The sequence below is a fragment of the Aythya fuligula genome, chromosome 12, assembly GCF_009819795.1.
Source record: "Aythya fuligula isolate bAytFul2 chromosome 12, bAytFul2.pri, whole genome shotgun sequence".
Taxonomy (NCBI): Eukaryota; Metazoa; Chordata; class Aves; order Anseriformes; family Anatidae; genus Aythya; species Aythya fuligula.
The window spans coordinates 9,534,165-9,560,014 of NC_045570.1; the positions used below are offsets into that span (position 1 = coordinate 9,534,165).

The 25,850-nt window shown below is 63.7% G+C and overlaps 1 protein-coding gene across 3 annotated transcripts; it reads right to left on the reverse strand.

The window, feature by feature from the left end:
* Window positions 1–6,024: 6,024 nt before the first annotated feature.
* Window positions 6,025–25,297, reverse strand: RIPOR1 (RHO family interacting cell polarization regulator 1). Of its 3 annotated transcripts, XM_032195845.1 has the most exons (23): window positions 25,152–25,297; window positions 17,422–17,548; window positions 15,004–15,153; window positions 14,560–14,638; window positions 14,250–14,273; window positions 13,907–13,960; window positions 13,613–13,765; window positions 13,466–13,529; window positions 13,348–13,391; window positions 13,086–13,211; window positions 12,752–12,900; window positions 12,394–12,523; window positions 10,742–11,563; window positions 10,410–10,549; window positions 9,870–10,044; window positions 9,583–9,718; window positions 9,342–9,503; window positions 9,095–9,253; window positions 8,536–8,732; window positions 8,370–8,453; window positions 7,869–7,959; window positions 7,561–7,624; window positions 6,773–6,823 (listed from the first exon to the last, which is right to left on the reverse strand). In XM_032195845.1, exons 1-22 carry the CDS (start codon window positions 25,228–25,230, stop codon window positions 7,602–7,604), a joined length of 3,168 nt encoding a protein of 1,055 aa, XP_032051736.1. In that variant the 5' UTR covers window positions 25,231–25,297; the 3' UTR covers window positions 6,773–6,823; window positions 7,561–7,601. The 3 variants fall into 3 exon arrangements, with proteins under 3 accessions (XP_032051734.1, XP_032051735.1, XP_032051736.1); XM_032195843.1 differs by lacking the exon at window positions 7,561–7,624 and having other exon boundaries at window positions 6,025–6,823; XM_032195844.1 differs by lacking the exons at window positions 7,561–7,624; window positions 25,152–25,297 and adding an exon at window positions 21,777–21,798 and having other exon boundaries at window positions 6,025–6,823.
* Window positions 25,298–25,850: the final 553 nt, after the last annotated feature.

A 25,850-nucleotide genomic window follows, 5' to 3' on the forward strand; every position in this document is an offset into this window, starting at 1 on the left:
GGAGGGGAGGGGGGAAGGGAGGAGGAGGAGGAGGAGGAGGGGGGGGGGGGGGGGGGAGGGCGCGCGCGCGCGGGGAAGCGGGCGCGCGGGGCAGGCTGGGAGGGCGGGGCGGGGTGGGGAGGGGAGGGGGGAAAATGGGAGGGGGGGGGCGCGGGGCGCGCGCCAACTTCAAACGCGGGGCCGGGGGGGGGGGCGGCGGGGGTGGCGTCACTGGGGCGCGCGCGTGCGTGCGTGCGGGGGTCACGTGCTGCCCGAGGGCGGGAGGTGGGGGGGTGAGGGGGGGAGCGCGCACGCCGCCCCTCGGCTCCTGAGGGGAGCCCGTGCGTGGAGTGTGGGTGCAGTGGGGAGACCTGGGAGCCTGTCAGGGTCCCATTAGGGTCCTCTTGGGATCCCTCTGGGTCCTTTTGGGGTCCTTCTGGGTCCCAGTAGGGTCCCCCTGGTCCTCCTGGGTCCTCTTAGGGTCCCGTTAGGGTCCTGTTAGGGTCTGTTGGATCCTCTTAGGGTTCCATTAGAGTCATGTTAGGGTCCTCTTGGGGTCCCCCTGGATGCTCTTGACATCCCATTAGGGTCCTCTTGGGGTCCCTTAGGTCCCATTAGGGTCCTCTTAGATCCTCTTGGGGTCCCTCTGGGTCCCATTAGGGTCCTCTTGGGATCCCTCTGGGTCCCATTAGGATCCTCTTGGGGTCCCTCTTGGTCCCATTAGGGTCCCCCTGGGTCCTGTTAGGGTCCTGTTAGGGTCCCATTAGGGTCCTCTTGGATCCTCTTAGGGTTCCATTAGAGTCATGTTAGGGTCCTCTTGGGGTCCCACTAGGGTCCTCTTGGAGTCCCTTGGATCCCTGTAGGGTCCCTCTGGGTCCCATTAGGGTCATCTTGGATCCTCTTGAGATCCCTCTGGGTCCCATTAGGGTCCTCCTGGGGTCCCCCTGGGTACTCTTGACATCTCATTAGGATCCTCTTGGGGTCCCTCTGGGTCCCATTAGGGTCCTCTTGGATTCTCCTGGGTACTCTTGACATCTCATTAGGGTCCTCTTGGGATCCCCCTGGGTCCCATTAGGGTCCTCTTGGATCCCCTTGGGGCCCATTAGGGTCCCCCTGGGTCCTCTTGGGGTCCCTTAGGTGCCATTAGGATCCTCTTGGGTCCCATTAGTGTCCCCCTGAGTCCCCTCAGGTCCCCACAACCCAGGGCTGGTGCCAGCCCCAGCCCCTGTGCACCTCCCCTCAGCCTCTCCCAAGCCCTCAGGCCCTCCTGGGCAGGGCAGCTCAGCCCCTCGGCTGCTGTGGGGCTGGGAGTGCCCCAGGATCCCAAAAGCCCAAGCTGATGTTTGTGTCCGTGCCATGGAGGGGTCTGTAGGCTGCGAGAGGGGTCCTTTCCTTAAGCTGCGTGAGGACTCAGTGATGCTGGCTTGATCTAGGGCGATTTTGTAAATCCCAACGAGGTACAGGAGTTAGGGGGCATTTTCCCAGTGGTTTTGAAGCTTTCCAGGCTGGCAGTCAAGCAGACCGTGCTGTAGGAGTGGAAGATGGTGCCTGTGGTACCGGCTGTCCCACAGGGAGCTTCTGGGGACGCTGCTGCGGGGACTGCAGCCCCCCGACACCAACTCCTGCCTGCAGCTTTCTCCCACTGCCCCCCAGAAGCTGGAAGCAGCCGTGGCACCCGTAGCACCGAGTGTGTTGCACGTGGCTGTGGTGCCTGTGGGCCCTGCGTTGGGATGGGGCTTGATTTTACATCTTAGTTGAGTTTGGAGCAAGTGGCCTGCAGTGAAATGTAGTGAGGTGTCCCCGAAAAAGCGCATCTTGCAAAGGTGGAGGAGGTGATGAGCAACAGCACATCCTTAAAAACTGTAGGGGCTTCTGCGTCCTTCACACTGTGGCGTTTTCTGCAGTTTCCTGTGGTGATGGATCTGGGTTTAACACATTTTCTCGTCTCCAGTTGTGTTGGTTGAAAGGCAAGCTGAGAGGAAGAGAAATTTCTGTGAGCTCGCGCTACATCCCTTTTTTATTTTCTTACCATTAAAATGTGAAATGAAGTGAGTGTGATGAGTTAAAGAACTAATAGTTTGAGATGCAGTGGAACGAAGCTGCATTTCTTCCTCCTTTTGTTCACCTATTGTTCTCTGGAGGATAATAAGGCAAGGAATTCACAGGGAAGAATAAACCTAAAGAAACCTAAGCGCAAACTCTGCTGCCACGACCAAAGAGTTCTCGTGCTCATACAGTTGAAACGGTTAACAAAAATCTTGCCCCGAATTTTCGCCTTGCGAGGTGTCATTGCAGCACAGAGTAAAAGCTGTTCAACAGCCCGGCCTTTACCCCAACCTGCTGAGCAAGTGACACAAATGTCAGACAAATTCAGCATATATTAACACGTCAAAACTGCCCTTCAATCCTAGCCTGAATATCGCTGTGTTGCAGGGAGTGAGAAGAGCCTGCCAGGCTCCTGCTGTGTGGAAAGAGCTTGGCCAGGAGGTGTTGGTGAGCGAGGAGGTGAGGACCTGGGTCTTGTGCCCTGGCTTTGAGGGCTTCTCTCACCTCAGCTCCGCCAGGTCGCAGGGCTTCATGTCTCAGGGCTGTTGGTAGCTGAGACCAAGATCCCTTTGGAGGACTGACACCACCTGAGTCCCTTAACGCATTGCAGCAGGGGAGCTGCGGCATGGTGAGCAGATGGAGAGGGCGAGCTGCGACTGCTTGGGTTGCTGGGCTGGGGCTCTGCTCCTTCAACCTCAGCTGGAGGTGGAAAAAATCAGTGATAAAGCGGTGGCAAAAAGTGACGGTTACAGGAAGGGAGAGGGTGCAGCCCCCAGCCGTGACCTCCGCGGTCTTAATCGCTTGAGAAACGTGGAGGATCTGCTCAGATCGTTTCTGGGGAGAAGAGGTTCTGCAGTGTGAATTTTTAAAAGCTGTTTCATTGTAGGCTGTCAAGCCATCGATTCTTATTTTGGGGAGAACGGCGTATTTTTCATCTAATGCCATAAACCCCACTTAAAGCTCAAAAACATAGCTCCGGCGTTGCTCAGCGTGGAGAGAAGCACGAGCTGTAGGTCAGGTCATGTTTTATATTCCTTTAAACACTCATACCTTCAGTCGGGAGCCATCCTGAGACAAATGTTGCTTATCGTTGTATTAGGAGCATCACTGCTTAGGAAGCAGAAGTAGTTCTTGCAGACACCACCTCCTCCTGGACTTTTCCTTGGCAGAAGTGTCAGACACCATCCCCAGCGTGTGCTGGAGGGGGTTCCTGACCTACTGGTCCTGTGTTCCTCACTTGGAGGCGCTTTTGAGCAGGTTTGCAGAGGATTCAAACTCGGGCACTTCAAGCACCTCACACCCCAGCTTCCACCTCCTGAAAACCATCCTCCTGGCGCCTCTGAATTAGACACCCAGGGGCAGGGGTTGCTTTTTGGGAAGCTGTCAGAGAGAGGCCTGTCCTAGGGACAGCTTGCAGAAAGGCAGGAGCTGGAGCTGAGGAGCGCCCGGGCGCTTTGATGAGGCCCTGGCTGAGCTCAGCCCCTCATATCCTGCTCCTCACAACTCTGTGCTTCAATCACCCTCGGTCCATACGAGACAGGAATCACCCCTGTCCCTTCAGGAGGGGAGTGGGTGCGTTTGGGAGCTAGCATTAAATTAAGCTTTGGAGTCTGCCTGGAGCATGCCTTGGTCTCTGTGTGAAATGCGGCCCCACCTCAGGAGCAGGCCCGCGGTGCGTGTCCCTGACAGCCCTGCGAGGAACGAGGCGGTGATCTTGAGGGGGCTGCTGCTTTGCTGGGGCTAAATGCAGAGTGCTGAGCTGTCTGGATCGTTTCTAAGTGCCTTAAAATCTGCACGTAGCGAATGCCTTGGAAACGCGGTTTCATACCAGGTGATAGCTCCAAATCTGAGCCTGCTCAAGCAAGAGTATCCCAAACTACAGCCTCTCTCCCCTCCTAAATAAGGCCGAGCATCAAAATTTGAGTAATTTCTTAGGCAGGAGGGTCAACCAGAGCTTGTGACACCCCAAAGTGGCAGTGTCTGCCTGGGGTCGTTCTGGCTTGAAGAAAACAGCAGCAAACGGGGGAAAGGAAAATCTTTCTAGATCCCAGAGCACATGGCTAATGTAACCATGACAGAGACACCCTCCCACGGACTGCAGCTCACACAAGAAAAGCAAGGAGCTGCAGCAGGCATTGGTGCTGCCGAGCGCACGCACGTCCGTGAGGGAGAGAGATTTTAAGCGCTGACACAGATTTGGCTGACAAACGTGGTGCTGGAACACTGTTTCCTTTGAAAGAGCAAACGTGCTGCTGCAAAATGTGCTCTGCGGCGCAGCATCCATCCCGGCGAGCTCGTCCCACGAAGCGGTGAGGTTCCTGCACAAGGGCTGGAGGACGCATGGTGTCCTGGAGGGAGAAGTTTGGTCCTCCCCTTCCTCTCAGGCCGCTGTTCCTTGTGATGGCTGTCCTGCTCCTCGGCAGCCCTCAAAAAAAAAAAAAAAAAAAAATAGATGAGCAGGATGCAAACTGCAGTGAGTGCTTTATGTGAGTGCTGCCCAAAGGAGAAAAGTCTTAGGAGTTTATTCCAGCTGAAGTGGTGGTTCTGTGTTTCCAGGTGACTTGGCAGTGTCCGTGGGGATGGACATCACCAGTAGGTCCTTGGGTGCTGGAATGGACCCGTTCAGAGCAAGGGGCTGGGAAATACATCCCTAAATTACATTTTTTTTCCCCCAAATATTCTTATAGCCCCAGAAATACATACAAGAGGTTCTTCCTAGGAGCTCCAGAGTCATTTTGTCCTGACGTGCAGCACCCTGCCGGCCCTGACAGAAGGCTGCTTTCCTGCTCAGGTCTCTGCAGCCAAGGTGCAGCTTATCCTGGAAGGGCTTGGCAGGGCACGGAGAACACCCCCGTAGATGAGTGAAGTGAATGCATGGCCCTGGCCACTGCAGCACGGGGCTGTTCTTATTCCGAGGAGTTGCTCAGGGGAGAAAGAAACAACACCAAAGATAGAAGTAGGCTGGGCCACTTTCCACCTCCAGGATGCTCTTGTCCTCAGCAGTGCCGGGGTCTGAGGCAGCCTAGCAAAGGGTTGTTAGTGAGGACAGAGGGCCCGGAGGCTGGGGCTTGCTGAGAAACCCAGGGAGGTGCTGATGGAGCTGGCCGTGGTGGTTCCTGCCTCTGCAGCTATCAGAGGAAACCCAAGAGGTCCCAAATTCCCGGTGGGGATGGATTTCAGAACCTAGCTCAGCTGGGCGAGCTCTGACCCTGGCTCCATTACCTGGGATCCTGCCACAGGCACAAAACAGAGTAGAAACCAGGGCTGCCCCAGGAATAGTGGCAGTGCTCCGAGGGGATGTCACCCTGATTTCTGGGATGTCCCCAAGCCCGCCGTGCCAGCAGCCACCTCCCTTTTCTGAGGGCAGATCGTGGCTCCCTGTGCTGGGCACCAGCTCTGCCATGACCCTGCTCTGCCTCTGGTTCCCATGCCCAGCAGCCAAGGTTTTGCAGCATCTCGGGAACTCCTGCAAAGCTCAGGCAGTGTGGAAACTCTTTCCGCTGCTTGAAAAGAGACGCCTGCCCTCCTCTGGGTGAGGCCAAAGGCCAGCGTCAATCCTCAGCTTGCCAAACACTGGAGAAACACCCAGCTGAGCCGGCCCAGAAGCAATCCCCTGACAGACAGCTGAACCAAGGTGTGTTTGCAAAGATGACACTGGAAGCAGTGTTTAAATCACCACCGTGACGGGATCCCTGGAGGGCAGGACGGCACGGCACACCGTGGGAGTGGGCAGAAATCCCAATCATCCCCCGAAATCCCTCCCGGCCCGGCAGTAGCTCTCACTGCCCCGTGGCATCGGGGCCGGAGAAACACCCACGCAGCGACACCACGGCTCATTAAAGGTTTGTTTTTATTTCTGGTTTAAAATCAAAATTAGTCATTCTCTGTAATTACATTATATATAGATTTATAGAGACATTATAGAAAAGGATTTTTTGCTTTCGTTTTTCTGCAAAAATCTGTAAATAAAAAATAAAATAAAACCAAAAAAAAAAAAAAAAAGGTGGCAGCTTCTGTCCGTCCATCCGTCTGTCCCTCTGTCACTCCTCCTGCCCCTGCCCTCCACAGCGCTTCCCAGCAGGGCAGGAAGGGCTCTGGGCTGGGGCCGTTACCTCGCTACGCTCCCTGCAGCCGCCACCGGGGAGAGGGACAGGAGCACGTGGAGCTGGAAAGAAGAAACGCCAGCAGAATATATTAATATCTCATCTTTCATTTTTATTTAAGTCCTGGGGACTTCCAGGCGGCGAAGGGCAGCAGTCCCCACAGCCCAGGCGACTCCTGGAAAGAAACGGCGTCGTTTCCAAAGTGCAGCTCCTCCCGGGAGAGGGCACGTGCCCTCGCGCGACGGGAAGGCAGGAGGCAGAGAAATCCAGTACGTCTCCCTGCCGGGGCAGGAAGGGCGGTTTCCTCGTGTATTTTAAATAGCAATCGAAGGGTGGGACGTGCGGCGAGCCCCCCCCCTCCTTCCTCGCCTGGGGGTGCCTACGTGGCACCCCGCACGGCCAGCGTTTTGGGGGCAGGGGAAGCGGTGCTCCGTAAGGCAGTGTGCAGCCACGGCCAGCTGCCGGCGGGGGTAATACTGCGCTGTGCTGCCGCGAGCTGGGGGCTGCTGGCTCCCGGCTGGGCCCAGTCCGTGCAAGCCCAGGTAGCCCAGCGGTGCCTTTGGCCTCGAGGGGTGGCGGGTGGCTTCGTGCGGCGTCTCAGAAAGCTGTACTGGCCATGCTGGCTGGCGCGAAGATCCTCGGGAGGCTGTCCAGGGTCTCCTCCAGCCGCCGGTGGGCTGATTTGCCATCTTCCCCTGCAAGCACACGCTGTGGTCAGTGAAGCAAAGCAAACTGCAGAAGCTCTGGACATGGCTTGTCCCCATCTGCCCTCCCCGGCCTTTAAGGAAAATGTGGCTAGTGCCCGGCAGAGCTGAGCCAGTGTGGTTCAGACACAGAGCAGAGACTTTTCCTGTTCTCCTTGGACAGGTCCCAGCCAGGATCAGGCTCTAAAAGCCCCCAGAGCCCCCGATTCTGATGCTGCAAGTCCTGTTCTTCACCTGCCTGCCATGCCCATGCCCACACGGGGCAGGGATCACCCACAGCTCGGCTCCAGGAGCACTGGCTGCTGGCCCCACATGCTCGCGGACAGCCAGGGCTCGGGGCTGTGCCAAACAGCACCCCAAATAGCTGTGCACATCTGCATGCACTCACACGGGGACCCCCGAGGGCTCGCCAGGACCCCCACATAAACACAGGGATGCACACGTCCACACCACAAGCCGGCTCGGGGATCTTTGCCGGGCAGCCCCGCACACAAATCTGCACACAGCGGCCAGCCCCAGCAGGAGCTGGTGACGTGGACAGTCTGCTGGGACACAGGACACGGGGCACCTACGTGTGCCGGCGGTGCCACGGGGGTGGGCGCTACGGACAACCAAGACACACAGACTCCAAAACGTGACACGGCTGACAGGCTCTAAGACGGAGACATTCGTGAGCAAAGCGGCAGGAGCGGGGACTTGGGGGACGAGGACGGCTCACGTGTCCCAACCTGTGCAGCAGCTGCCGCGACCTGGAGGCCTAGAAACCCACTCAGATGGTTCTCTCAGTGCCATCTAGCAAATAATAAATAATAACCACGCTTAGCACTTGTGGCCGCAAGACTCCTGGCCCTCGCTGCCCACCGCCAGCCTGCTCTCGCCCCGCAGAGCTTGGGGCACCATGAGCCAGAGCGTGGGGTAGGCAGGGACCAGCGCAGGTTGCCTTCTCCTGCGGGCAGCGTGGGGCTTGGAGGTGCCCCTTGGGGGCATGGAGGGAGCCGTGAGCGTGGAGGGAGCAGGGGTGCCACAGGACACTCACCGCACAGCATCAGGCTCTGCTTGGCTGCCTCCCGCACGGGCTCCTTGTCGGTTTGGCACAGGTAAACCAGCTGCTCGATGCTCTCCTTGGCCTGCGGGAGAGGGGCAAAGGGCTGAGCACTGCTGGCAGCACCATCCACGTGGACATGGACCAGAGGGGAAGGCAGCACAGGTTCCCAGGTCCCCATGGCAGGACCCAGGCTGGCAAGGCAAGTCCCCAAGTCCCCATGGAGCTCTCCTTCCTCCAGCCCAGCCCTGGGAAGCAAAATCCCTTGACTGTGTCCTTTCCCTTTTTCCTTCCCAGTGCCCCTGCCTGGTTCTCTGGCAAGTTTTGGGCACCACCAGCTCCTTTCTCCCAGCAGCAAGAGGGCGTGCAGAGACCACTGGGGCACTGCTGGGCTGCCCTGGGCACGTAGATTCCTCTTCATCCACCCCGTGGCCAGCCCAGCTTTGAAAATGAATGACCCACGAGCTCTGCTGCTGCTCCCCACACCCCTCTCACCTTGAGGCAGCCCAGCGCCGCGCACCCGGCCACGCGTGTCTGCACCTCCTCATCCTCCAGCTGGTCCAGGTAGCACACCAGGGCCTGGGGTAGAGCAAAGGGTCAGCGCCACCGCTCGGGGCAGCGTCCCTGGAGCCCACCTCCTCCCCTCCCGGCCGCGACGTACCCGCTGGCGAAAGCGGGGGTTTTCCGCCAGGCTGCGGAGCTGGGCCGACACGGCGCTCACCACCTTGCTGTTGCCCTCCACGAGGAGCAGGCTCAGCGCCTTCAGCCCTTCCTTCTTCAGGCGGCCCTCGGGCACGCGCTTCAGCGCCCGAAGCACCACGTCCTGGTCGTCCGAGTTGAGGTTCTGCGCCAGCAGCACTGCGGGGACGGCCGGGTGAGCACCGCCAGCCCGCTCGCCCCTGCCTCCCTCCCCATGCTCAGCCTGCACCCACAGCAGGCACAGGGACCTCACACAGGGTGACCAGGGGCAGTGCCCTGCTGCTGGGGCACCGAGCTGCGATGCTGCGGACCTGTAAGGTCCAGAGGGTGCCCAGGGAGGCAGCGTGGGAGGGGGCTGTGCACCAGTAATGGGTTGGGTCCACCCCAGCAATGGGGGAGCGTCTGGGTGATGGCTCGTGGCATGTGGAGGTGCTGCACACCCTACAGCATGGCCTCTGGCACCCCATAAACAGGGCTGGGAACCCCAAGCCAGGGTTTTGAGAGGGCAGGAGGGCACCCACCTTCCTCCGCCAGCTCCATCACGTAGGTGTCGAGCACCAGGGCGCCAAGGGACTCAAAGTGGCTCCAGTACTGGAAGATGGTGACCTGCTCGCCTTGGGTGCCGCCGGGCCGCCGGGGCAGCCGCCGGTTCAGCACATCCTCCACCAGCTTCACACACACTGCAGGGCAGGGACGGGGTCAGGCTGTGCAGCAGTCGCAGGCACCTTGTAGTGCCGGCAGCTCCCTCCCCAAATCCCACGGGCTCACCTGCATCAGCCAGCCCTGGGTGCCTCTCGTTGATGGGCGCTGCGTACTGGGCGCTGAGCACCTGCAGGAACCGCTCCACGGGGCAGGTGTAGACGTTGGGCAGCTCCACGCAGCGGTCCCAAAGGGGCAGCACCCCGTCCTTCCGCGTGGAGAACTGCACCACTGCGGGGACAGGCGCTGTCAAGCCTCCTCTGGTGGGGGGCTGCCACCTCCTGCCCTCCCAGCCCCGCGCCGCCTTTACCTCCGGCAGCAGAGGTGGCTGCTTCCAGTCGCTCCTCCGTCAGCTGGCACACGATCTCCAGCACCTGCGCCTCCCGCAGCAGCCTGTCCAGGGCGTACATCTCGTGGCACCGCAGGGGCCCGAAGGTGCCCAGCTTCTGCAAGGCACAGGCACGCCGAGGACCTTAGGGTCGGAGCGCAGACGCCCAGACCCCAGCACAGCGAGACATCTCAGGGGGGTTTATTGGGGCCAGAAGCTGCAGGGAGCCATGGCCAGCCCCACCGCCGTGCCCCAGCCCCTGTTCTCACCAGCAGCAGGCGGTTGCAGTTGTGGAGGTGAAGCACCAGGGCCTTATCCAGGAACTCGTTGCCGGTGCTCATGGGGTCGGCACTGCCGTCAGAGCCACTGCACGTCCCGGTGTCGTCTGCTCCCACCTCACCGGCGCTGGGGGCCCTGCTCACACGCCGGGCTCTGCTGGCCCTCCTGCAAAGCGGGGAGAGACCGAGCAAGGTCAGTGCAGGGAGCCTGGATCCAGCCCATCCTCACCCGCTGCTGCAGGGGCAACACTGGGCAGTTTTTGTAGGACCTACAGTAACACAGCTGCTCAGGACTGGACAAAGGAGTCAGTCCCAGGAGCACAGGGCACCCAGTCCCCATGGAGACATGGGGTGTCCCCAGCAGGGCCAGATCCTTCTCTTTTATGAGCTGGGACTGTCCCCAGCTGAGATGGACCCACTGAGATGTGCTGGGGCAGGGAGGCACCCCACCAGAACTGGGCACCCCCATCCCTGCTGCCCCAGGGCCTCACCCTGCCCCAGGCCCCATTCTGTGAGCCCCCTGCTGCCCACCTCTCGTCCTGGAGAGCATCCTCCTCGGAGCCCTCTGAGTCCTCCATGTCCGAGGTGTTGAGGAAGCTGAAGCTCTCTAGAGCGTGCTCCACCGTGAGGCTGATGCTCGAGGCCCGGCTGAGGAACACACCCTGCTTGTGCTGTGGAGGAAAAGATGGCACGGACAGGTCTTGGCAAGGCAGCCAAAGTGACCCCACCACCCTCATCCCTGGTCACTACAATCAATTATGGCCCCACCACCCTTGTCCATGGTCGCTACCATCAGGGATGGCCCCACCACCCTTGCCCCTTGTCCCCAACCACTCTTGTGGCCTCCTTCCGAGCCTCCTCACCAGCAGGATCTCCTCCAGGTGTTTGAGCTCCCGTTCCAGTGGCTGCAGCTCTGGGAACTGCCCCCGATAGTCATCCAGCGCTGAGGCCAGGAGGTTGATGGCCTCCTCCAGCCCTGAGTCCACGGCCTTCACCCGTGGGACTGCTGGGGGGCTGGCGGCCAAGTGTGGGGTGAGGACGGGCTCCTCCTCGGCGGGGGCTTGTGCCAGCACCGCGGCCGGCGCGGGGACCTCACTGCCGCAAACCTCCGGTGCCGGTGCCGGGCTGGGTGCCGGGCTTGCCACCGGCTCGGCCTCCGTCTCGCAAGTCTCAGCCCACGCCACCACAGCGCGGGGCTTGGCCTCGGGGCCACTGTCCTGCCCTGCCCAGCCCTCTGGCACCGAATTTGAGGCGCCAGGGAGGGAGTCCGCATCTGGCTCGCCCGCACCGGGGTCCTCTGGGCTGGGAGAGGGCTCCCACGGGCTCTCCGCAGCCTTGGCTTCCATGCTCGCGTCCACGCTGGCTTCACTGATGTGGCTGAGAGTCCGGGCATAGGGCACGTGCCCGTTGGCCACTGGGTCCTTCTTGCGGCCGCCCTGCTCCTCCGGGTGCCCCGGCAGAGCTGGCCCAGCGGGGACACCGCCGCCAGCCCCGGCCTCCTCTTGCTGCTGGGAGAAGGAGATCTCGATGGCGGGGGCCGAGGCCTGCACCTCGGGCTGCACGATGGGCTTGGCGGCGTGGCGGGCGCTGCCCGACAGCTGGGGGCTGGAGGAGTCGTCCGAGGACTCGGAGGAGATGGACCAGGCCGTGCCGTTCTCCAGCTCCTCCTGGCGCCGCAGCATGTTCTGTGGAGGGGACGAGGAGGTGTCAGGAGGCGCCGAGGCCATGCAAGGGGCGCCCCTCGGCGCGCTGCTGCCCCTTCCAGCCAGCGGCACCCAGCGCGGCGGGCGCGACACCATGGGGAGGCCTCAGCTGCAAGGAGAGCAACAGCCCCGCCACCAGCCCACAGGGGGCAGCACCGCCATCACGATGATATCATGATGATGTCATGACACCACGATGACATCATGGCAATGTCAACAACGTCGCACCGGCATCACCCCAGCCAACCTCACGCTAGCGCCACGCCAGCACCGCGCCACCTTAGCGCCGCGTCGGCACCGCCACGGCACGGCACAGCACGGCCACCAGCAGGACACGGCCAAGGCCTTCTGCTCACGGGCGAGTAGGAGACGAGGAGCGGCTACGCTACGGCAGGACAGGACGGCCACGCCACTGGGCTACGCTACAGGCCGGCACCAGCCCTCGCACTTACGCGGCCCGGCCGCGGCCATCTCCTGAGCTCGACCGAGGAGACGTCGCCGCAGGAGCAGCTCCGAGACAGCTTCTCCAAGAGTGTCTCCCGAAAGATGTCCAACAAGGACCAGCCGTGCTTGTCGGCTGCCCGCGCCGGGCTCTTGGGCAGAGAGAAGAGGAGCTGTGAGGGTTGGAGGGCCGGTGCCGGGGGCCGTGGTGGGACGGATGGAGCAGAGCTCCGGGGCAGGTCTGCCTGCCCTTGTCCCCAAGCTGTGCCACCCATCGGGACTTCTCCTGGCAAGCTCGACTCAACAAAGCAGATCCCACCGAGGGCCACCTCGCCCCAGCCACAGGCAGCTCCGCGTGGCCTTGCACTTACGTAGAAAGCCTGCTCCCGCAGGGACGGCGTGTCAGGAGGGCTCTGGTTGTAAGTGGAGAAGCGCTTGTTCACCGTGGAGGCCTTGTTGACGCTGCTGGCTGCCGAGGGCTGGTCATCCTTGTCGAAGGGGCTGCGGAGGAGAGCAGGGAGGTGAGGGGAGCTTCCTAAGCCAGGAGGTCTCAACCCTGCTCTGCAGTGAGCGGGAGGGTGTTGGACATCACACCAGCGTGCTCTTCAGCCCAGGTGTGGCTTTCCAGAATTGCAGCCAGGTTTTGGGATGGGTGAAAGCTCAAGGCAGGCCAGCTGTGGGTCCCCAGCCCTGCCACGCGCTACCAGCAAAGCCTGCTGGGGTACTCACTTCCAGGTCACCTCCAGGCTGAGTTTGAGGGTACCCAAGTCGTTGATATCCACAGCCACCACTTGGGGGAGAGCTGCAAAGAGGTCCTTGGTCTCACAGGACACATTGCCCACCACCACGTGGTTGGCCAGGCTCTTAAGCTCCGTCACCTGGAGAAGGAGGAGGAGGAGAGGATGAGATGAGCCCACTGGCAGCTGTGCACGCAGCACCCCTGATGCTGCCAGGATGCCACCACCACCAGACAGCACCCTCCATCCCCAGCATGGGCTGGATTTGGGTGAGGTCCTGGTCCCCCACCAGGTCCCGGTGTTGCCCTCCCTGCAGGGCCCCATACCTTGATGGAGAGGAACTCGGTGATGAGAGGCAAGAAAACCATCTCCTCGCTGTCCCACACCTGCTTGCTGTTCACCTCGATGCGCCCCCGCAGCTTCCACCGCTGCCGCCCGTACTTCATGAAGATCTGGGGAAAGAGCAGAGACATGGGGATGGGGGCACCGGCACCCAGGACAAAGCCCACCCATGTCCCCCAGGCACAGCGAGGACCGCAGGGAGGGAGGAGAGCAGATCCCCGTCCGTAAGCCCAGAGCCCCACGCACCTCGTACTGGTCACCAGCGCAGAGCCGGGCGAAACCTGCCAGCCCTGCAAGAGAAGGCAGAGGGACGTCAGGACAAGATGTGAGGGCGTAGGGCCGGGGCTGTGGAGGGACGAGTTACCTTTCATCCGGACATGGAACTCGCCCAGCTGGCTCTCCAGCTCGCTCTCCAGCAGGCACATGTTCTGGGGACAAGGGACAGAGCTCCCGTCACCCACAGCCCATGGTGTTGGCACCCTCCCAGCCCACCCAGTGCCTGCTGCCTGACCTCCGTGTACTCCTTGTAGCCTTTGCTGGCCTCAGCCAGGCTCTCGCGTGCCTCTCGGCTGCCCGGCGAGCCCGTGCTGTAAGCCTTGACCATGTTGTGGGCCCCATCGCGGAGCCGCCGCTGGATGCAGTAGGCTTCGTAGAGCTCGTCGATCTGCAAGGACAGGCCAGAGGTGCCGTGAGGGGCAGGGGGACAAGCAGCAGGCAGAGATAGCGGCTTCTTGAGGAGGTCTCCCAGTCCCTGTGCCACACGGAGGCCAAAAGCCCAAAGCCCAACCCGCTCCCCATCTCCTACCTTGCTAGCATGAAACTCCAGGCGACGCAGGAAGCGCTCAATTGACTTCACTTGCTGGAAAAACAGAGGAGATGGTGTGAGAGGCTCCCCAAGAGGAGCTGGACTGGACACAGTCCTGCTCTGTGCTCGTGCTGCAGCTAGGACATGTCCCAAGAAGAGGGCTACAAGCCACCAGCGGTCTCTGTTATGTCCCCTGCCACCCTGCCACAGAGCCCCAGTCCCGGCCACCCAGGGGAAGGAGGGCAGTAGAAGGGGGAGCACAAGCAGGGAAGGGGCTGGCAGCGGCACATCCCTGGCACTGGGATGTGGGGAGGCAAGGGGACGGGGCACCACTCCCGCTTACCTTATCCAGATCGTAGAGGAAGCCCTGGAGGAGAGAGGAGAGGGATAAGACGCAGCACAAAGCCAGCTCTGCCCACCCAAAGAGCCCTGGCACACGGCGCACCCGTCACCCATAGCATGTCAGCATGGACATGCAGCACCCAGCCAGGGCTGGAGAGTGCATGGCAGCAGGACAGGAGCCCCGTGCAGCCCGACACCAGAGCCCGGGCTGGCCCCTGATGTCCCCACAGAAGCAGGCTGGGCGCTGGGGCACAGCTAAACAGAGTCCCAGCTGTGACCACAACCCCGTGAGGCTTCCCAGCGTCACTCACCAGGCGCGAATTCCTCTTGGACTCGCGGATCTGGGTGCTGAGCTTCTCCAGTTCCAGCTGGTGCACCTCCAGGTAGGCTCTGGGGACACCAGCACCATGGGGTCAGTCTGGAACCACACCACCAAGCCCCACTCTCCGTTCCCCACCCCAGCAAGGGAGCCCACGTGAGCTTCTGTGTGGGATGTGAGCAGGGGCACTGCTGCAGCACTGGGCACACCCCAGATGGGGATGGTCTCAGGGAGGTGATGCCACTGCATCCCTCATGCTCTGGGACTCACACTCCCATTCCCCACACAATCCTTGTGCAGGAGCAGGAGAGCTGGCGTGTCCCTGCTGGGTGGCTGCCACCCCAAACCCACACCCAGCTTGATTCGGGGGGCCCACGGACACCCGTGGGGGCTCCCTGACTCCAACCACCCGGCCGTGGGGGGGCCCAGCACTTACGTCAAGCCCTTCTTGAGCGCTTCGTACACCTCGTCCAGGCGGTTGGGCTGAGGCACCTTGGGTGGCGGGGATTTGTGGGACATTGAGAACATCCTACTGACCCTGGAGCCAGTCTTGCGGGAGACGGTGGGCGTGAAGGGCGAGAGGTTCCTGGCGAGACAGGCAGGCAGAGCCGGCGCGGTCAGGGTGAGCCCGCAGCGCCGGGGTCCCCCTGGGCACCCTCTGTCTCGCGACAGGGAGCTCTGGAAAAGAGGCCAGGTCCCGGGAGCTCCGTCCGGACCTGCCTGCCTCTCCCACGACTCGCTGGCAGCCAGTCTAACCGGCCAGCGGGGCCGGGCGAGACGGGGCTGTGCAGGGCTGCGGGGCCGCCTGCCCCACGCGCCCGCGCCCCGACGGCTCCCACCCCGCGCCCACAGCATCCTCCTGGCTGCTGGAGGAAGCAGCGGGGCCAAAAGGAGCCATGCAGATGTTTGGTGGGGAGCTCGGGCACCCCGCACGCAGGGAGGAGAAGCGCTTCATGCGCCCCTGCTGCAGAGCGGCCAGCTGGGATGCGCGGTCCACAGGCACCGAGGTCGGTCCTGTGCCCGCTCAGCCTCCCCGTGAAGCCCTGCCAGACCTCACTGCCAAGGCAGGTGGGAGAACGAGGAGGGAGAATGGCCCCTGGATGTATTTGGCCACCCCAAAGTGGACATGGAGGACAAGGAAACATCTGCTTAGCTCATGGTGGAGGACAGCGGGGAGCTAACCCCATCTCAGAGGGGTTGGAAATGCTGGCCATGGGGATGCCTCTGTGGGGTTCCAGGCTCCTTTTAGGGGGAGCAAAGGCAAATTTACACCTCCTGGAGCTAAGCTGTGCTACTGGAGTAGCTATGGGGGCATCTCCAGCCCTGGCCATCCCCCAGAGGGTCACCAAGCTCTCGTCAGCACCCCAGGTTGCCACTGTGGGGTTACAGAGAGGGACCGCAGCCAGTATCAGCACGGGAGCAACGTGGGGACGAGGAGCCTGTCACCCCCTCATCGGCACAGCCACAGGGAGCAGGGACATCTCTCCTGCCACCCCAACACCGCCCTTCCTGCCTTGTGCAACAGGCGCTCTCCGGCCCCTCCAGCAGCGCCAGGGCCGGATCTTCCCTTCCGCCCTCCAGCGTGGCCGTGCCACCAGCGCCGTCCCGGGCCGGACCTCCCATCCTGTGCAGCTCCTCGGAGGAGCGGCCAAAAAACTTCCCCGAAACATTGGTAGGGGAAAGAGAATGTCTTGGCCTCGTATCAAGCCAGCATGACGGGCAAGTGCTTGTTTTCCACGGCCATCCCTCCTCATTCCCATCCTCCAGGGCCCTGGGCGCCATGAGCGTCTCCCCATCGCTTGCTTGCCACTCCAGCACCCCCAGATCCAGAGAGGCGTGCTGGTGGCCAGCAGCTGGAGCCCCACAAAAAGGCTCGGAGGCTCCAGACAGGAGCATCCTGCAGAAGGGGAGCAGCTCCTCGGGACAAGAGCTGAGCAGGGCTGGAGGTCTGCTCCTAGCCGTGGGGAAGCTCTGCCCAGCCCTGTGCCCACCCCGCTGTGGTGCCCACAGCCTGGCAAGGCTCCTGGAGGTGCTGCTGGAGCCTGGCTCGCTCTCGGCACTCCTTCCCCCCGCCACCCGGCTGTCTGTCCTGGCTGGGAGGTGCTGGGTGCACTGGGAGGTAAGGAGCATGGAAATGGGATCAAAAGCATTAAAATGCCACAGCCCAAACCCACGGCATGCCTGTCCCGAGACGCACCCGCAGCTCCCTCCCCGCGAGGAGCTGGGAAAGGAGCAGAGGGTGCAGGGCTGAGCAGCACCTGGGGTGGTTCCCCTTGACGTGAGGTTCGGCCAAGGGGGAACCATACGATAGGTCCCATAAAATCACCAGCAGCAGAGAGGTGAAGCAGGGACCTTCTGCTCACCGCTCCTCACAGCAGAGCTGATGGAGCAGCCAGGAAAACCTTCCAGCAATGGGTTTGCAATGACCCAGAGGAAGCCCTGAGTCACGCCGGCACTCAAACAGAGAAACTCGCAGCCACAGGACGTCGAGGCGGTCGAGACACAAAGCTTCCAAACCACACCAGCTCCTTCACCGCAGGCATTAAACATGACGGGATGGTCACAGGGAAACCCTCGAGGACTTCCTGAGGACCATCGTGATCTGCCTGCCCCCGCCGCGCTCCAACAGCAGGGCCCTTCCTCCCGGCTGGGATGGGGACAGATGAAGGTTGGGGACGGACTCAGGGTCCCACCTGGCCTCAATGCTCCCCACAGCCCCCGGCGCAACATCCCCTGGGTACCACGAGGGTCCCTGCAGGAGGTGCAGCAGGAAGGGGCAGCACCTCGGGCCCTGCCACCAGTGCTGTCCCCGTCCCTGTCCCCATCCCTCGCAGCGCCAGCACCCTTCTCCTACCTGAAGGGCCGGTCGGCTGTCGAGTTCACTCCGGCGAACGACTGGCTCCTATTGATCTTGGCGACGAGGACTCGGCGCTGCGGGCGCGCAGACAGCGACATTGTCGAGTGCGACCTGGAGGGCCTCCCTGCGGGGCACGAGACAGCGGGTTGAGCAGCAGCAGTGCACGCAGGCAGGGTGCCACTGAAGCAGGGACAGCGGTGGCACCCATGCAGCAGGGTGGCCACAGCACCTGGATATGTCCCCGCACGGCCCCGTGCGAGCCACGGGAAGAGGCTGATGCCCAGTGCCCAACATCACGGCCAGCCTCCTGAGCCCCAGTTGGTCCCCAGAGGTGTCCCTCTGTCCCCCAGCCACCCCAGCCACCTCGCCAGTGGGGCAGGAAGGGCGCGGGGCCGGACCCTGCTGCCCGGCCCTTTGCCGTCTCCATGCTGACTTCCTCTCGCTCCGGCGAGCAGGATGGAAACCCACGGACAACAAAGTGCTTTGGAAACTCCCCGGCCCTTTCCAGGAGCTCTGCATCGGGAAAGGAAAGGCAGAGCCATTCCCTGCCCCTCCTGGGACCCTGGGAAGTCCCTGCAGCCACCGCAGAAGCCCCAAAACTGCCTCCTGTCCCCAGGACAATGCCAGATGCGCGCCTAGGGCAGGGTGAAGCAGATTTTTGAGCACCAGGGCCTGGACCCCGCTGCCACCCTGCACCGTGGAGAGCATCGCTGCGTCCCTGGCCACTGCTGGAGGTAAACAACCACAGACAGTCCTCAAGCAGAGGCTGGGGAGCCCGGTGTCACCAGCCTGGGCCTGGGGCACCTCCACGGCCAGGCAAAGCCTCCCCCGGTGCCGCAGAGCCCTGCAGCCCGGCCTCAACGTCCCCACGCACCTGCTCGGCTGCCGCAAAGCCATGCCCCAACCTCCTCCAGCACCAGGGTGAGCCGGGGTGTTCTCAGCTCCCAGGGCGAGCAGAGACGGGAGGCAGGAGATCCACGTCCCCCCCTCGCTGCTCGGTCCAAGCCGAGTGGCTCTGCGGGTCCCGCAGCCTTGGCGTTACCTTGGTGCCGGTCCCTGCAGTCGCCAGGACAACACTGTCCCAATTAAGCTCATTAGGAGGAGCTGTAATCCCTGCAGGGCCCGGGCAGATTACCCTCTGCAGGGCTGTTTAATCTGCTCCCCACTGAGCGAGCAAGGCCTGTGGCACTGCTGCTGCCCACAGCGTGGGGGCTCTCGGGAGGGGCATCGGGCACCGGGGTGTGCGGGTACTGCACGGGGGAAGGATGCTGGGGGTGTCACAGGGACAATGCCTTTCAGCAGCACAACTCCCCAGGATGGAGTGACGCCTGACATCTCTCCAAATCCCTCAAGGAGCCTCAAGCAGCTGGGACGTGCTCCTGCCTTCGAGCATCAGGACCAGGAGCGCTGCCACAAGCTGTGGCCACTGACAGCACCACGTCCCTGTGCCCCAACCGAGGGACCGGTGTCCTCATCCCATCCCAACGCTCTCCCCGCATTGCAAGATCCCAGGGACTTCTCCCAGCACCTCCAGCACCCCACGCAGTACCCCACAGCCAGGAGGGGGATGCCCCACAAACCCCATCCTCCCCCTGACCACAGCGGATGCTCACGCCTGGCGCAGGCAGGCGTCGAGCTGGGCACGGGGGGGTCTGTTCCTGGCACACTCCTCCCGCGGAGCAGGGGAAGCCCCAGCACGGTGCATTCCTGACATTACCGAGATAAGAGGTACCTGGTACCGGCGGCGCAGAGCAGAGCCCGGGGCACGGAAGGGGCAGCTGGCCCCGGCATCTTGCCCACGGTGTTCTGGAGCCCCCTCAGCGCAGGGAGAGCAGCACCAAGGGGACACCGACCCGCTCGTGTCCCCGCCACCAGCCGAGCCCGCTGCACAAGCCCTGTGTGAACGAGCCCCGAAGCTGAGCGGCCCCACGGAGCCCTGCCAGCCCCACAAAGCCCCCGCCCCCTGCCCCTAATTACAGCGCTAACGAAGCCGCCTCCTGACGAAGCTTTCGCACCTCGCCGCCGTGCCCGAGTCGCGGAGCGCCCTCAGCTCTCCCCTGCCACGGAGCACCAGCCCGGGAGCCTGTCCGTCTGTCCGTCCGTCCGTCCGTCTGTCTGTCTGCCCCTGTCGTTCTGTCCAGCCCTGCCCGCGGAGGCGGCCGGCAGGGCCGAGGATCGGGGTGCTGCCAGCCGTGCCGAGGGCGGCGGGGAGCGCCGGAGCCCTCCCCGCGGGCTCGCCAGCCCCCGTCCCGGTGCCTGGTGTTCTCCAGATGATTCGGACACCAAGAATGCTGCTACCAGCTTCCTCCGGCGGCGCACCGAGGGGGCAGTCCAACCGGCTGGGTTGGTCCCAGCTGGTTTCTGTTTCTGACACTCAGACACCAGCCTCAGGTCGCTCTTTCGAGTTTATCAACACCGCGCGGGAGCTCGAGACGCCCCAGGAACACAAACTGGCTCCTTCCGAGCCCCCCAGCCCCACCGCCACGTCCGGACACATCGCACCCAAAGGTGGCCAGCGCGGCGCCCTCCGTCCCCCTGAACCCCCAGGGCTGGCACCCACAGCCAGGCTGGAGCACCAGCGGGGTGCACCCACCTCCCCGGGCACTGCAGGGCACCCCAGCAAGGGCACCTTGGGGCGAGCTCGCCCTTGCTAGCAGGGTGCACCGCAGGGAAAACCTTTGGAGCCTGCAAACGCGGGAGTTTGGCGCCGTTCCCTCCACTCCAGCCACTGCGCCCTTGTTTGCACAGCTGCGTCCCTGCTGCCTGAACCCACACGCACGCCCCGGCCCCCCGCCAGCCCCTTTCCGGCTCGGGACAGCGTTTGGCCACGCTCTGCCTCCTCCTTCCCGCCCCAGCTCGGAGGATGGGAGCATCCGGGGCTCAGCGCAGGGCCTGGGAGCCGCCTCTGCTCTGACCTCCTCCACGCTCTGCCTCTCCGGGGCCCCTTCCCCGCCTGTCCCCAGCCCAGCCCGTGGCACGCCAAGGCGGGGATCAGCTTTGGGAGCGGGATGAGTCAGAAACCGTGAGCGGCACCGTAGCCCCCCTGGGACTCAGCTGGGAGAGAAAATCCCGGTGCTACGGGTCACAGCCCCCCGCCGGAGCCGCAGACCCCGCTGGCACCCGCAGAGCCCTGAGCGCGGAGCCGGCGTCCGCCCTCGCTGGCCGGCTCCTTGAGCGGGAGGGAGGCAGGAAAGGGAAGGAGCTGCGAATGGGAAGAATTGGAGGAAGTGCTTATTTACCCCTCGGAGCGTCCCCAAGGAAGGGCAGGGCTCACTGCGGGGGGGACACGGTGACATCCCGGGGCACCCACGGGCTCCTCGAGGGGGGTGCAAGCCCCAGATTGGCACCCACGGGTGTCCCCGACGCACAAGGTGTTTCCTGGGGTATCTGAGCTGTGGCCCTGGGCCACCCGGTGAAGGTGGCTGCACCGGGCAAGCTGGATCCCCTGCAGGAGGACAGGGCACAGACCAAGCGCCCAGCAGGATCCCTGTCTCTTTGGAGGTGGAGGGGCTGTAGATTGCCTCTGTGCCCCCCAAATGGGGACGTGGCCCCTCCAAGGGGCACCAGCCCCTGCTCCTGCTCTGGAGAGGGCTGCGAGCCTTCTCGGAGGCACTGAGCAGAGCTCACGGGGCTCTGATCCCCGAGTGCCGCTGGAAGGATGCTGGTGGGGTTGGCAGAACCTTGTGAAGGTCCCAAATGCCTCCTTCACCCCAACCTGCTCCCCTCCAGGGTGCCGTGTTGGGCACCAGCAGCTCCCCACCAAATCCTGCCAGGGAAATGTGGTCCCTGTGTAGGGAAGGAGCCCCAGGACCCCCCTGCTGGGGGGCTGGCAGGTCCTAGACCACCACGTACCTATCACGATACCACATGTCGTGACAGCCACCCCTCAGGTCACAGACACCCATCCCTGCTACCCCAGCAGGGACAGCTCTCCTCCCCGGGGCAAGCAGGGTGCAGTGCCTCACCCAAAAAAGACCCCAAAAGCCCGGCCACATCGCCCTGCAAACCTCAGGGCCCCCCCCATCTCGCCACCCCCCAAGTTAGCGGTGGGGACACTCGAGCTCCCGAGCACCACATCTGCTGCACATCAGCTCTGAGCTCTCTGCGGGGCCACCGCTTTGGCCAGGCCTATGGGGAGCCAGAGTCCCCCCAACCCCACATCTCCTCCCCACGGCACGGAGCACCTTATCCTAAACCTCCCCAACCCAGAAAGACGCTCACAACCCAAGCCCTGAGCCACGTCCCCCTCGCCCCTCTCCGGCCACGTTTTGGTGTCTGGGAGGCTCAAGGCTCCCCAGGTGATTTGAGAGCTGGGCGAAAGCTCCGCCAAGCCCTCGGCGGGCGCTCGGTACCTTTCTGCTTGCCGTTCATGGTGGGATGCGTCCCCCGTCCGGCGGGGCGCTGCGGGCGGCGGCGTGGGGCTGCCTCTCATGCCGCTGGGGTGCGCGGGGCCGCGGCGAGGGCTGCCCCGTTTGGCTGTCCCCTCCCACGCTTCCCCTGCCCACGGGCTGACATCACGGCCCTGCCGCGGCCCCCGGCCGTGACTCAAGGTCCGGGGAAGGGAGGACGTCCGCCTGTCCGTCCGTCCGTCCGTCCCCTCCGCGGGGAAGGGGCCCCTTCGATAAGCCCGGCGTAGCGCGCACGTCGCTGCTGCTCTCTCCTGGATGGCTGTTCTGTTTGCTTTGTTTTGTTTTGTTTAATTTTGAAGCTATCTGTGGGTGTCCCACAGCATGCCCGCGGTGCGCCCTATGCGGACACCACACTCAGCAGCTGCCAGGGGAAAGGATTTCCCGGCCCAGGCTTTCCTAGCCCGTGTCTCGGAGAAGCTGGCTTCAGCAAGGAGCTCCTTGCAGGGCTCTGGAAAGATGCTGGGTGCAATTCCCACGTGGGGACCAAAGGGCATGGCTGTGGTACCCGTAACAACTTGGGGTTTCTCCCCAGGCGCTTCACTCCGTGTAGGAATTCGGCACTAAAATCAGCAGGGCATGAACGGTGAGCCAGAACAGGCTACGTTCCCACGGGTCTCCAGGTCCCAAGGGGCAGGAGAGGTGCAAGGACAGGGAAAAGTCCTTTGCGGAGCAGTGCTGAGCCTAAGGGCAAGAGGAACCCGAGTCTCTGTCCCTGGAGAGCATCCCCACAGCAAGGGGACCCTGCAGCCTGCCCGTGGCACAGATGTGACCCACTTTGGGGCCACAGGTCCCTGCCTGGGTCCTGGCCTTTGTCTGGCCGTAGCCCCAGCTCCGAAGGAGGAGGCTGGAGCAGCCCGGCCCCATCCCGGCTGGAAAAGGCTGCCGTCACCACGGCAGGAAGAGACGCCTCCCTCCCCGGCTCCCTTCCTGTTTGCTGCTGCTTTTAGAGGGAGGTCAGGCAAGGTTCAGGATGAAAAGCATCAGGGCAGAGCCTTTACGGGGTGCTCACAGCACTGGGGCACCACCGGTGCCCCCTGCCACCCTCGTGCCACACAGAATTGCGGGGAGGTGGCATTTGGGGGATGTTTCCCCCAGCAGCCTGCCGAAAACATCCTGGTGCTTGCTGCAGGGGAAGGCCTCCACGCCAGGGAGCTGGCAACAGAAATGTCTTGTCACCCTCCTGCCCGCAGCCTCCTCTCCGGTGACACGGGCACGGAGCAGAGCCCAACACCGAGGCGCGGCGAGATCCCCCCATCTCCCCCGGCCCTGCAGACCCCCCGAAAAGGATGCACCAGGAGACCACGCGGCACCCTTCACCCCCACGGAGCTCCCCACGGAGCAGGGAGGCTGCAGCATCATCGAGGCCGACCTCCTGCACGGCCTCACTGGCAGCCGCATGGGGCTGGTGCCCGGCACACGCCCAGGCAGCGCGCCCGCAGCCCCGGCCCGTGCCAGCTCGTTTGTCCTCATTAAAGCTCAACGCCGACTCCCTGCGGAGGGTGGGCGGCTGGTAACGCAGGCAGCGAAGGCACAGCACCCGCTGGGAGACCACCAAAAGACCCCCGGGATGTGGGTACGGCACCCCGCACGGATGATTTCCGTGGGGTGTCCCCTCTGTCTGCTCCTCTGCTGGGCATGGAGAGCCGCCCCGAGCCTCCCCCATCCCAAACGAGGTGTCTCCAAACGCAAGGTGCAGGGATCGAGATGGGAGATCCCCTGGATCAGGCCATGGCAAGAGCCACGGGGTAAATGTCACCCCCTCAAGGGTGCGGGGGCATCCAGACGCAGCCTTAAATCCCAAGCAGTGGAGGCACGGCCACGGGCTGGGTCCTGGCAGGCCGAGGAAGCTGCACCAAACACGGGGACATCCCCAGGCGGCTCCCTGCTGCCCCCAGCACCACCGCAGTGTGTGACAGAGGAGCCAGCTCCGAGGCCACCTGCCCAGGGAGCGGGGTCCCCCGCTGGCACCAGCAGCAATTAGACAAAGGCCGAGGTGATGGAGGAGATATTTCAGCCCCTTCCTGGGGACAGCACGGGCACGGCAAGGGGCTGCGGAAGGAGCTGCTGCCACCCGAGCTGGTGGACATGGGGGAGACCCGGGGAGGGGGCAGGGGGTGACAATGCTGGTGACAGAATCGTCCCCGGTGGGTTGGGCAGAGCAGGCTGGAGCCCTCTCCGTCACTTCCTCGCGCCTTCCCCATGCGGGGCAGAAATAGCGCAGATATAAACGGCAGCCCTATAAATAGCCCCAAAGCACAAGCCGGGGAGATGGGCGGTGGGAGCAGCCCTGCAGCGGCCTCCACCCACACCAAGCTGGGGCTCCACCGCTCCATGTCCCCCCTGGGGACGGCGGGGACAACTGCCCTGCCCTTACTGGGGCCCCAAAACCTGGTTCTCCGTTGCGGGGCATGGCAGCGTGCCCGTCACAGCCTGCACCAGCGGAGCTGGAGCCCGACACAAGGGCATTTTGGGGGGCACGCGGCCCCAGGTCCCTCCAGGCACCCCGTCGGGATGTCCCCCTCGGGAGCACGGCGAGGACACAGCCCAGAGCCACGCGTCAGCTCCCGCAGGTCCCCACGCCCCTGCTCGGCTCCGCTGTGGGGACAGCACCGGGCACCCCAGCTCCCACCCCACTGAGCTGTCCCCAGCCCTGGGAACGTGGCAAAGCCTCGGGGACCTCCACCAGCCGCCACGGCCGGGAATAAGGGGTGGTGGGACACGCCAGGTCCCCTTGACAGCCACGAGGGTGCCGTGTCCGGATCCATATGGGGCCGGGGCACAGCCCAGCCCTGTGCCGCAGCAGGGAAGGGGTTAACGGCGCTTGGCTTCCCAAAGGATTTCTTGGCAGGGCCGGGAGATAGGAGGATGGGGCCCGCAACAAAGCCAGATCTGTCTCATTAATTCCTGCGAGCATTCCTCCCTCCATTGCCCAGAGGAGGAGGAGGAGGAGGAGGAGGAAGCAGCCCCCAGCCATGGCCGGCACCCGGCACCCCAGGACCCAGCACCGGGCTCTGCCGCAGCCCCGTGGGGCAGGACGGGACCTCAGCCCCTCAGCCCCTCGTCCCCTCAGCCCCAGACCCCCGCCCCGACGTGGGCAGCCGGTGTCACCGCTGTCACCGCCGTCCCCTTGTCCCCTTGTCCCCGAGCGCTCGGCCCACGCGCCCGGTGGCGGTGGAGCCCCCAGCCCACCCTCAGCGCCTCCGTCCGGACCCGGGGACGGAGCCCCCGAGCCCTGTCCTTGTCCCCACCCCAACGGGGACCAGCTGACGGCGAGACCCCGCCACGGAGCCCCCTGCCACGGGGCCGGGTGGCACTCACATGTCCCAGGAGAGGCGGGGGACGGCGCGGGCGGCGAGAGCAGGCCTGGCTGGGCGCATCGCCTTTGTTCCTCTCCCATGGACGGGGAGCAGGCAGGGAAGGCTCAGAGGCGCTTGGCAGCGCCCACCCCGGCCACTCTCCATGGAAACGCGAGAGCCATGTGATTTCGGCAGGAAACCACGGCACGGACGGCGCCAATGGCGGAGCCACCGAGCGCCTCCCCCGCCGGCCCTCCCCGAGGAGCCGCCGCCGTCACCGCCACCGGTGACACCACCACCGGTGACACTGCCACCACCGTGACCGCCACCACCACCGGCACTGCGACAGGGTGAGGACGAGCGTCCCCACGGACCCTGATGGGCCCCCACCAGCCCGTGCCCACCGAGGAGCCCGGGGACAGCTCGCACGGTGCTGGTGTTGGTGGCCCTGCGTGCTGCTGCTGGCACCCGCACCCGGCGTGTCCCCACCGGTGGATGGAGCCCCCTGCCACCACGGTCGGGCCACCACAGCCCCCCGGGCTCCAGCTCCAAGCACGTGCAGGCCGAGGGGACAGCACCTCGGGGAGGGGAAGGGATGTGACCTGCATGGTCAGTCGGTGGCGGAGACCTGAGCATCGCTGAGCCCAGCTCTGCTGCCACCCGGGGATCTCACTGCCTTCCTGCCCACCCACAGACCACAGAGCAATCCCTTTCTGCCAGG

Excerpts from the sequence above, each read along its gene's own strand:
- RIPOR1 (XM_032195843.1), bottom strand. The coding sequence starts at position 25,230 with ATGGGAGAGGAACAAAGGCGATGCGCCCAGCCAGGCCTGCTCTCGCCG. Across the intron at positions 12,524-12,751 it reads AGCCTGGAGGTGACCTGGAA|CCCCTTCGACAAGGATGACC; the intron begins GTGAGTACCCCA and ends TCTCCTCCGCAG. Across the intron at positions 11,564-12,393 it reads TGCGGGAGCAGGCTTTCTAC|AACATGCTGCGGCGCCAGGA; the intron begins GTAAGTGCAAGG and ends TCCCCTCCACAG.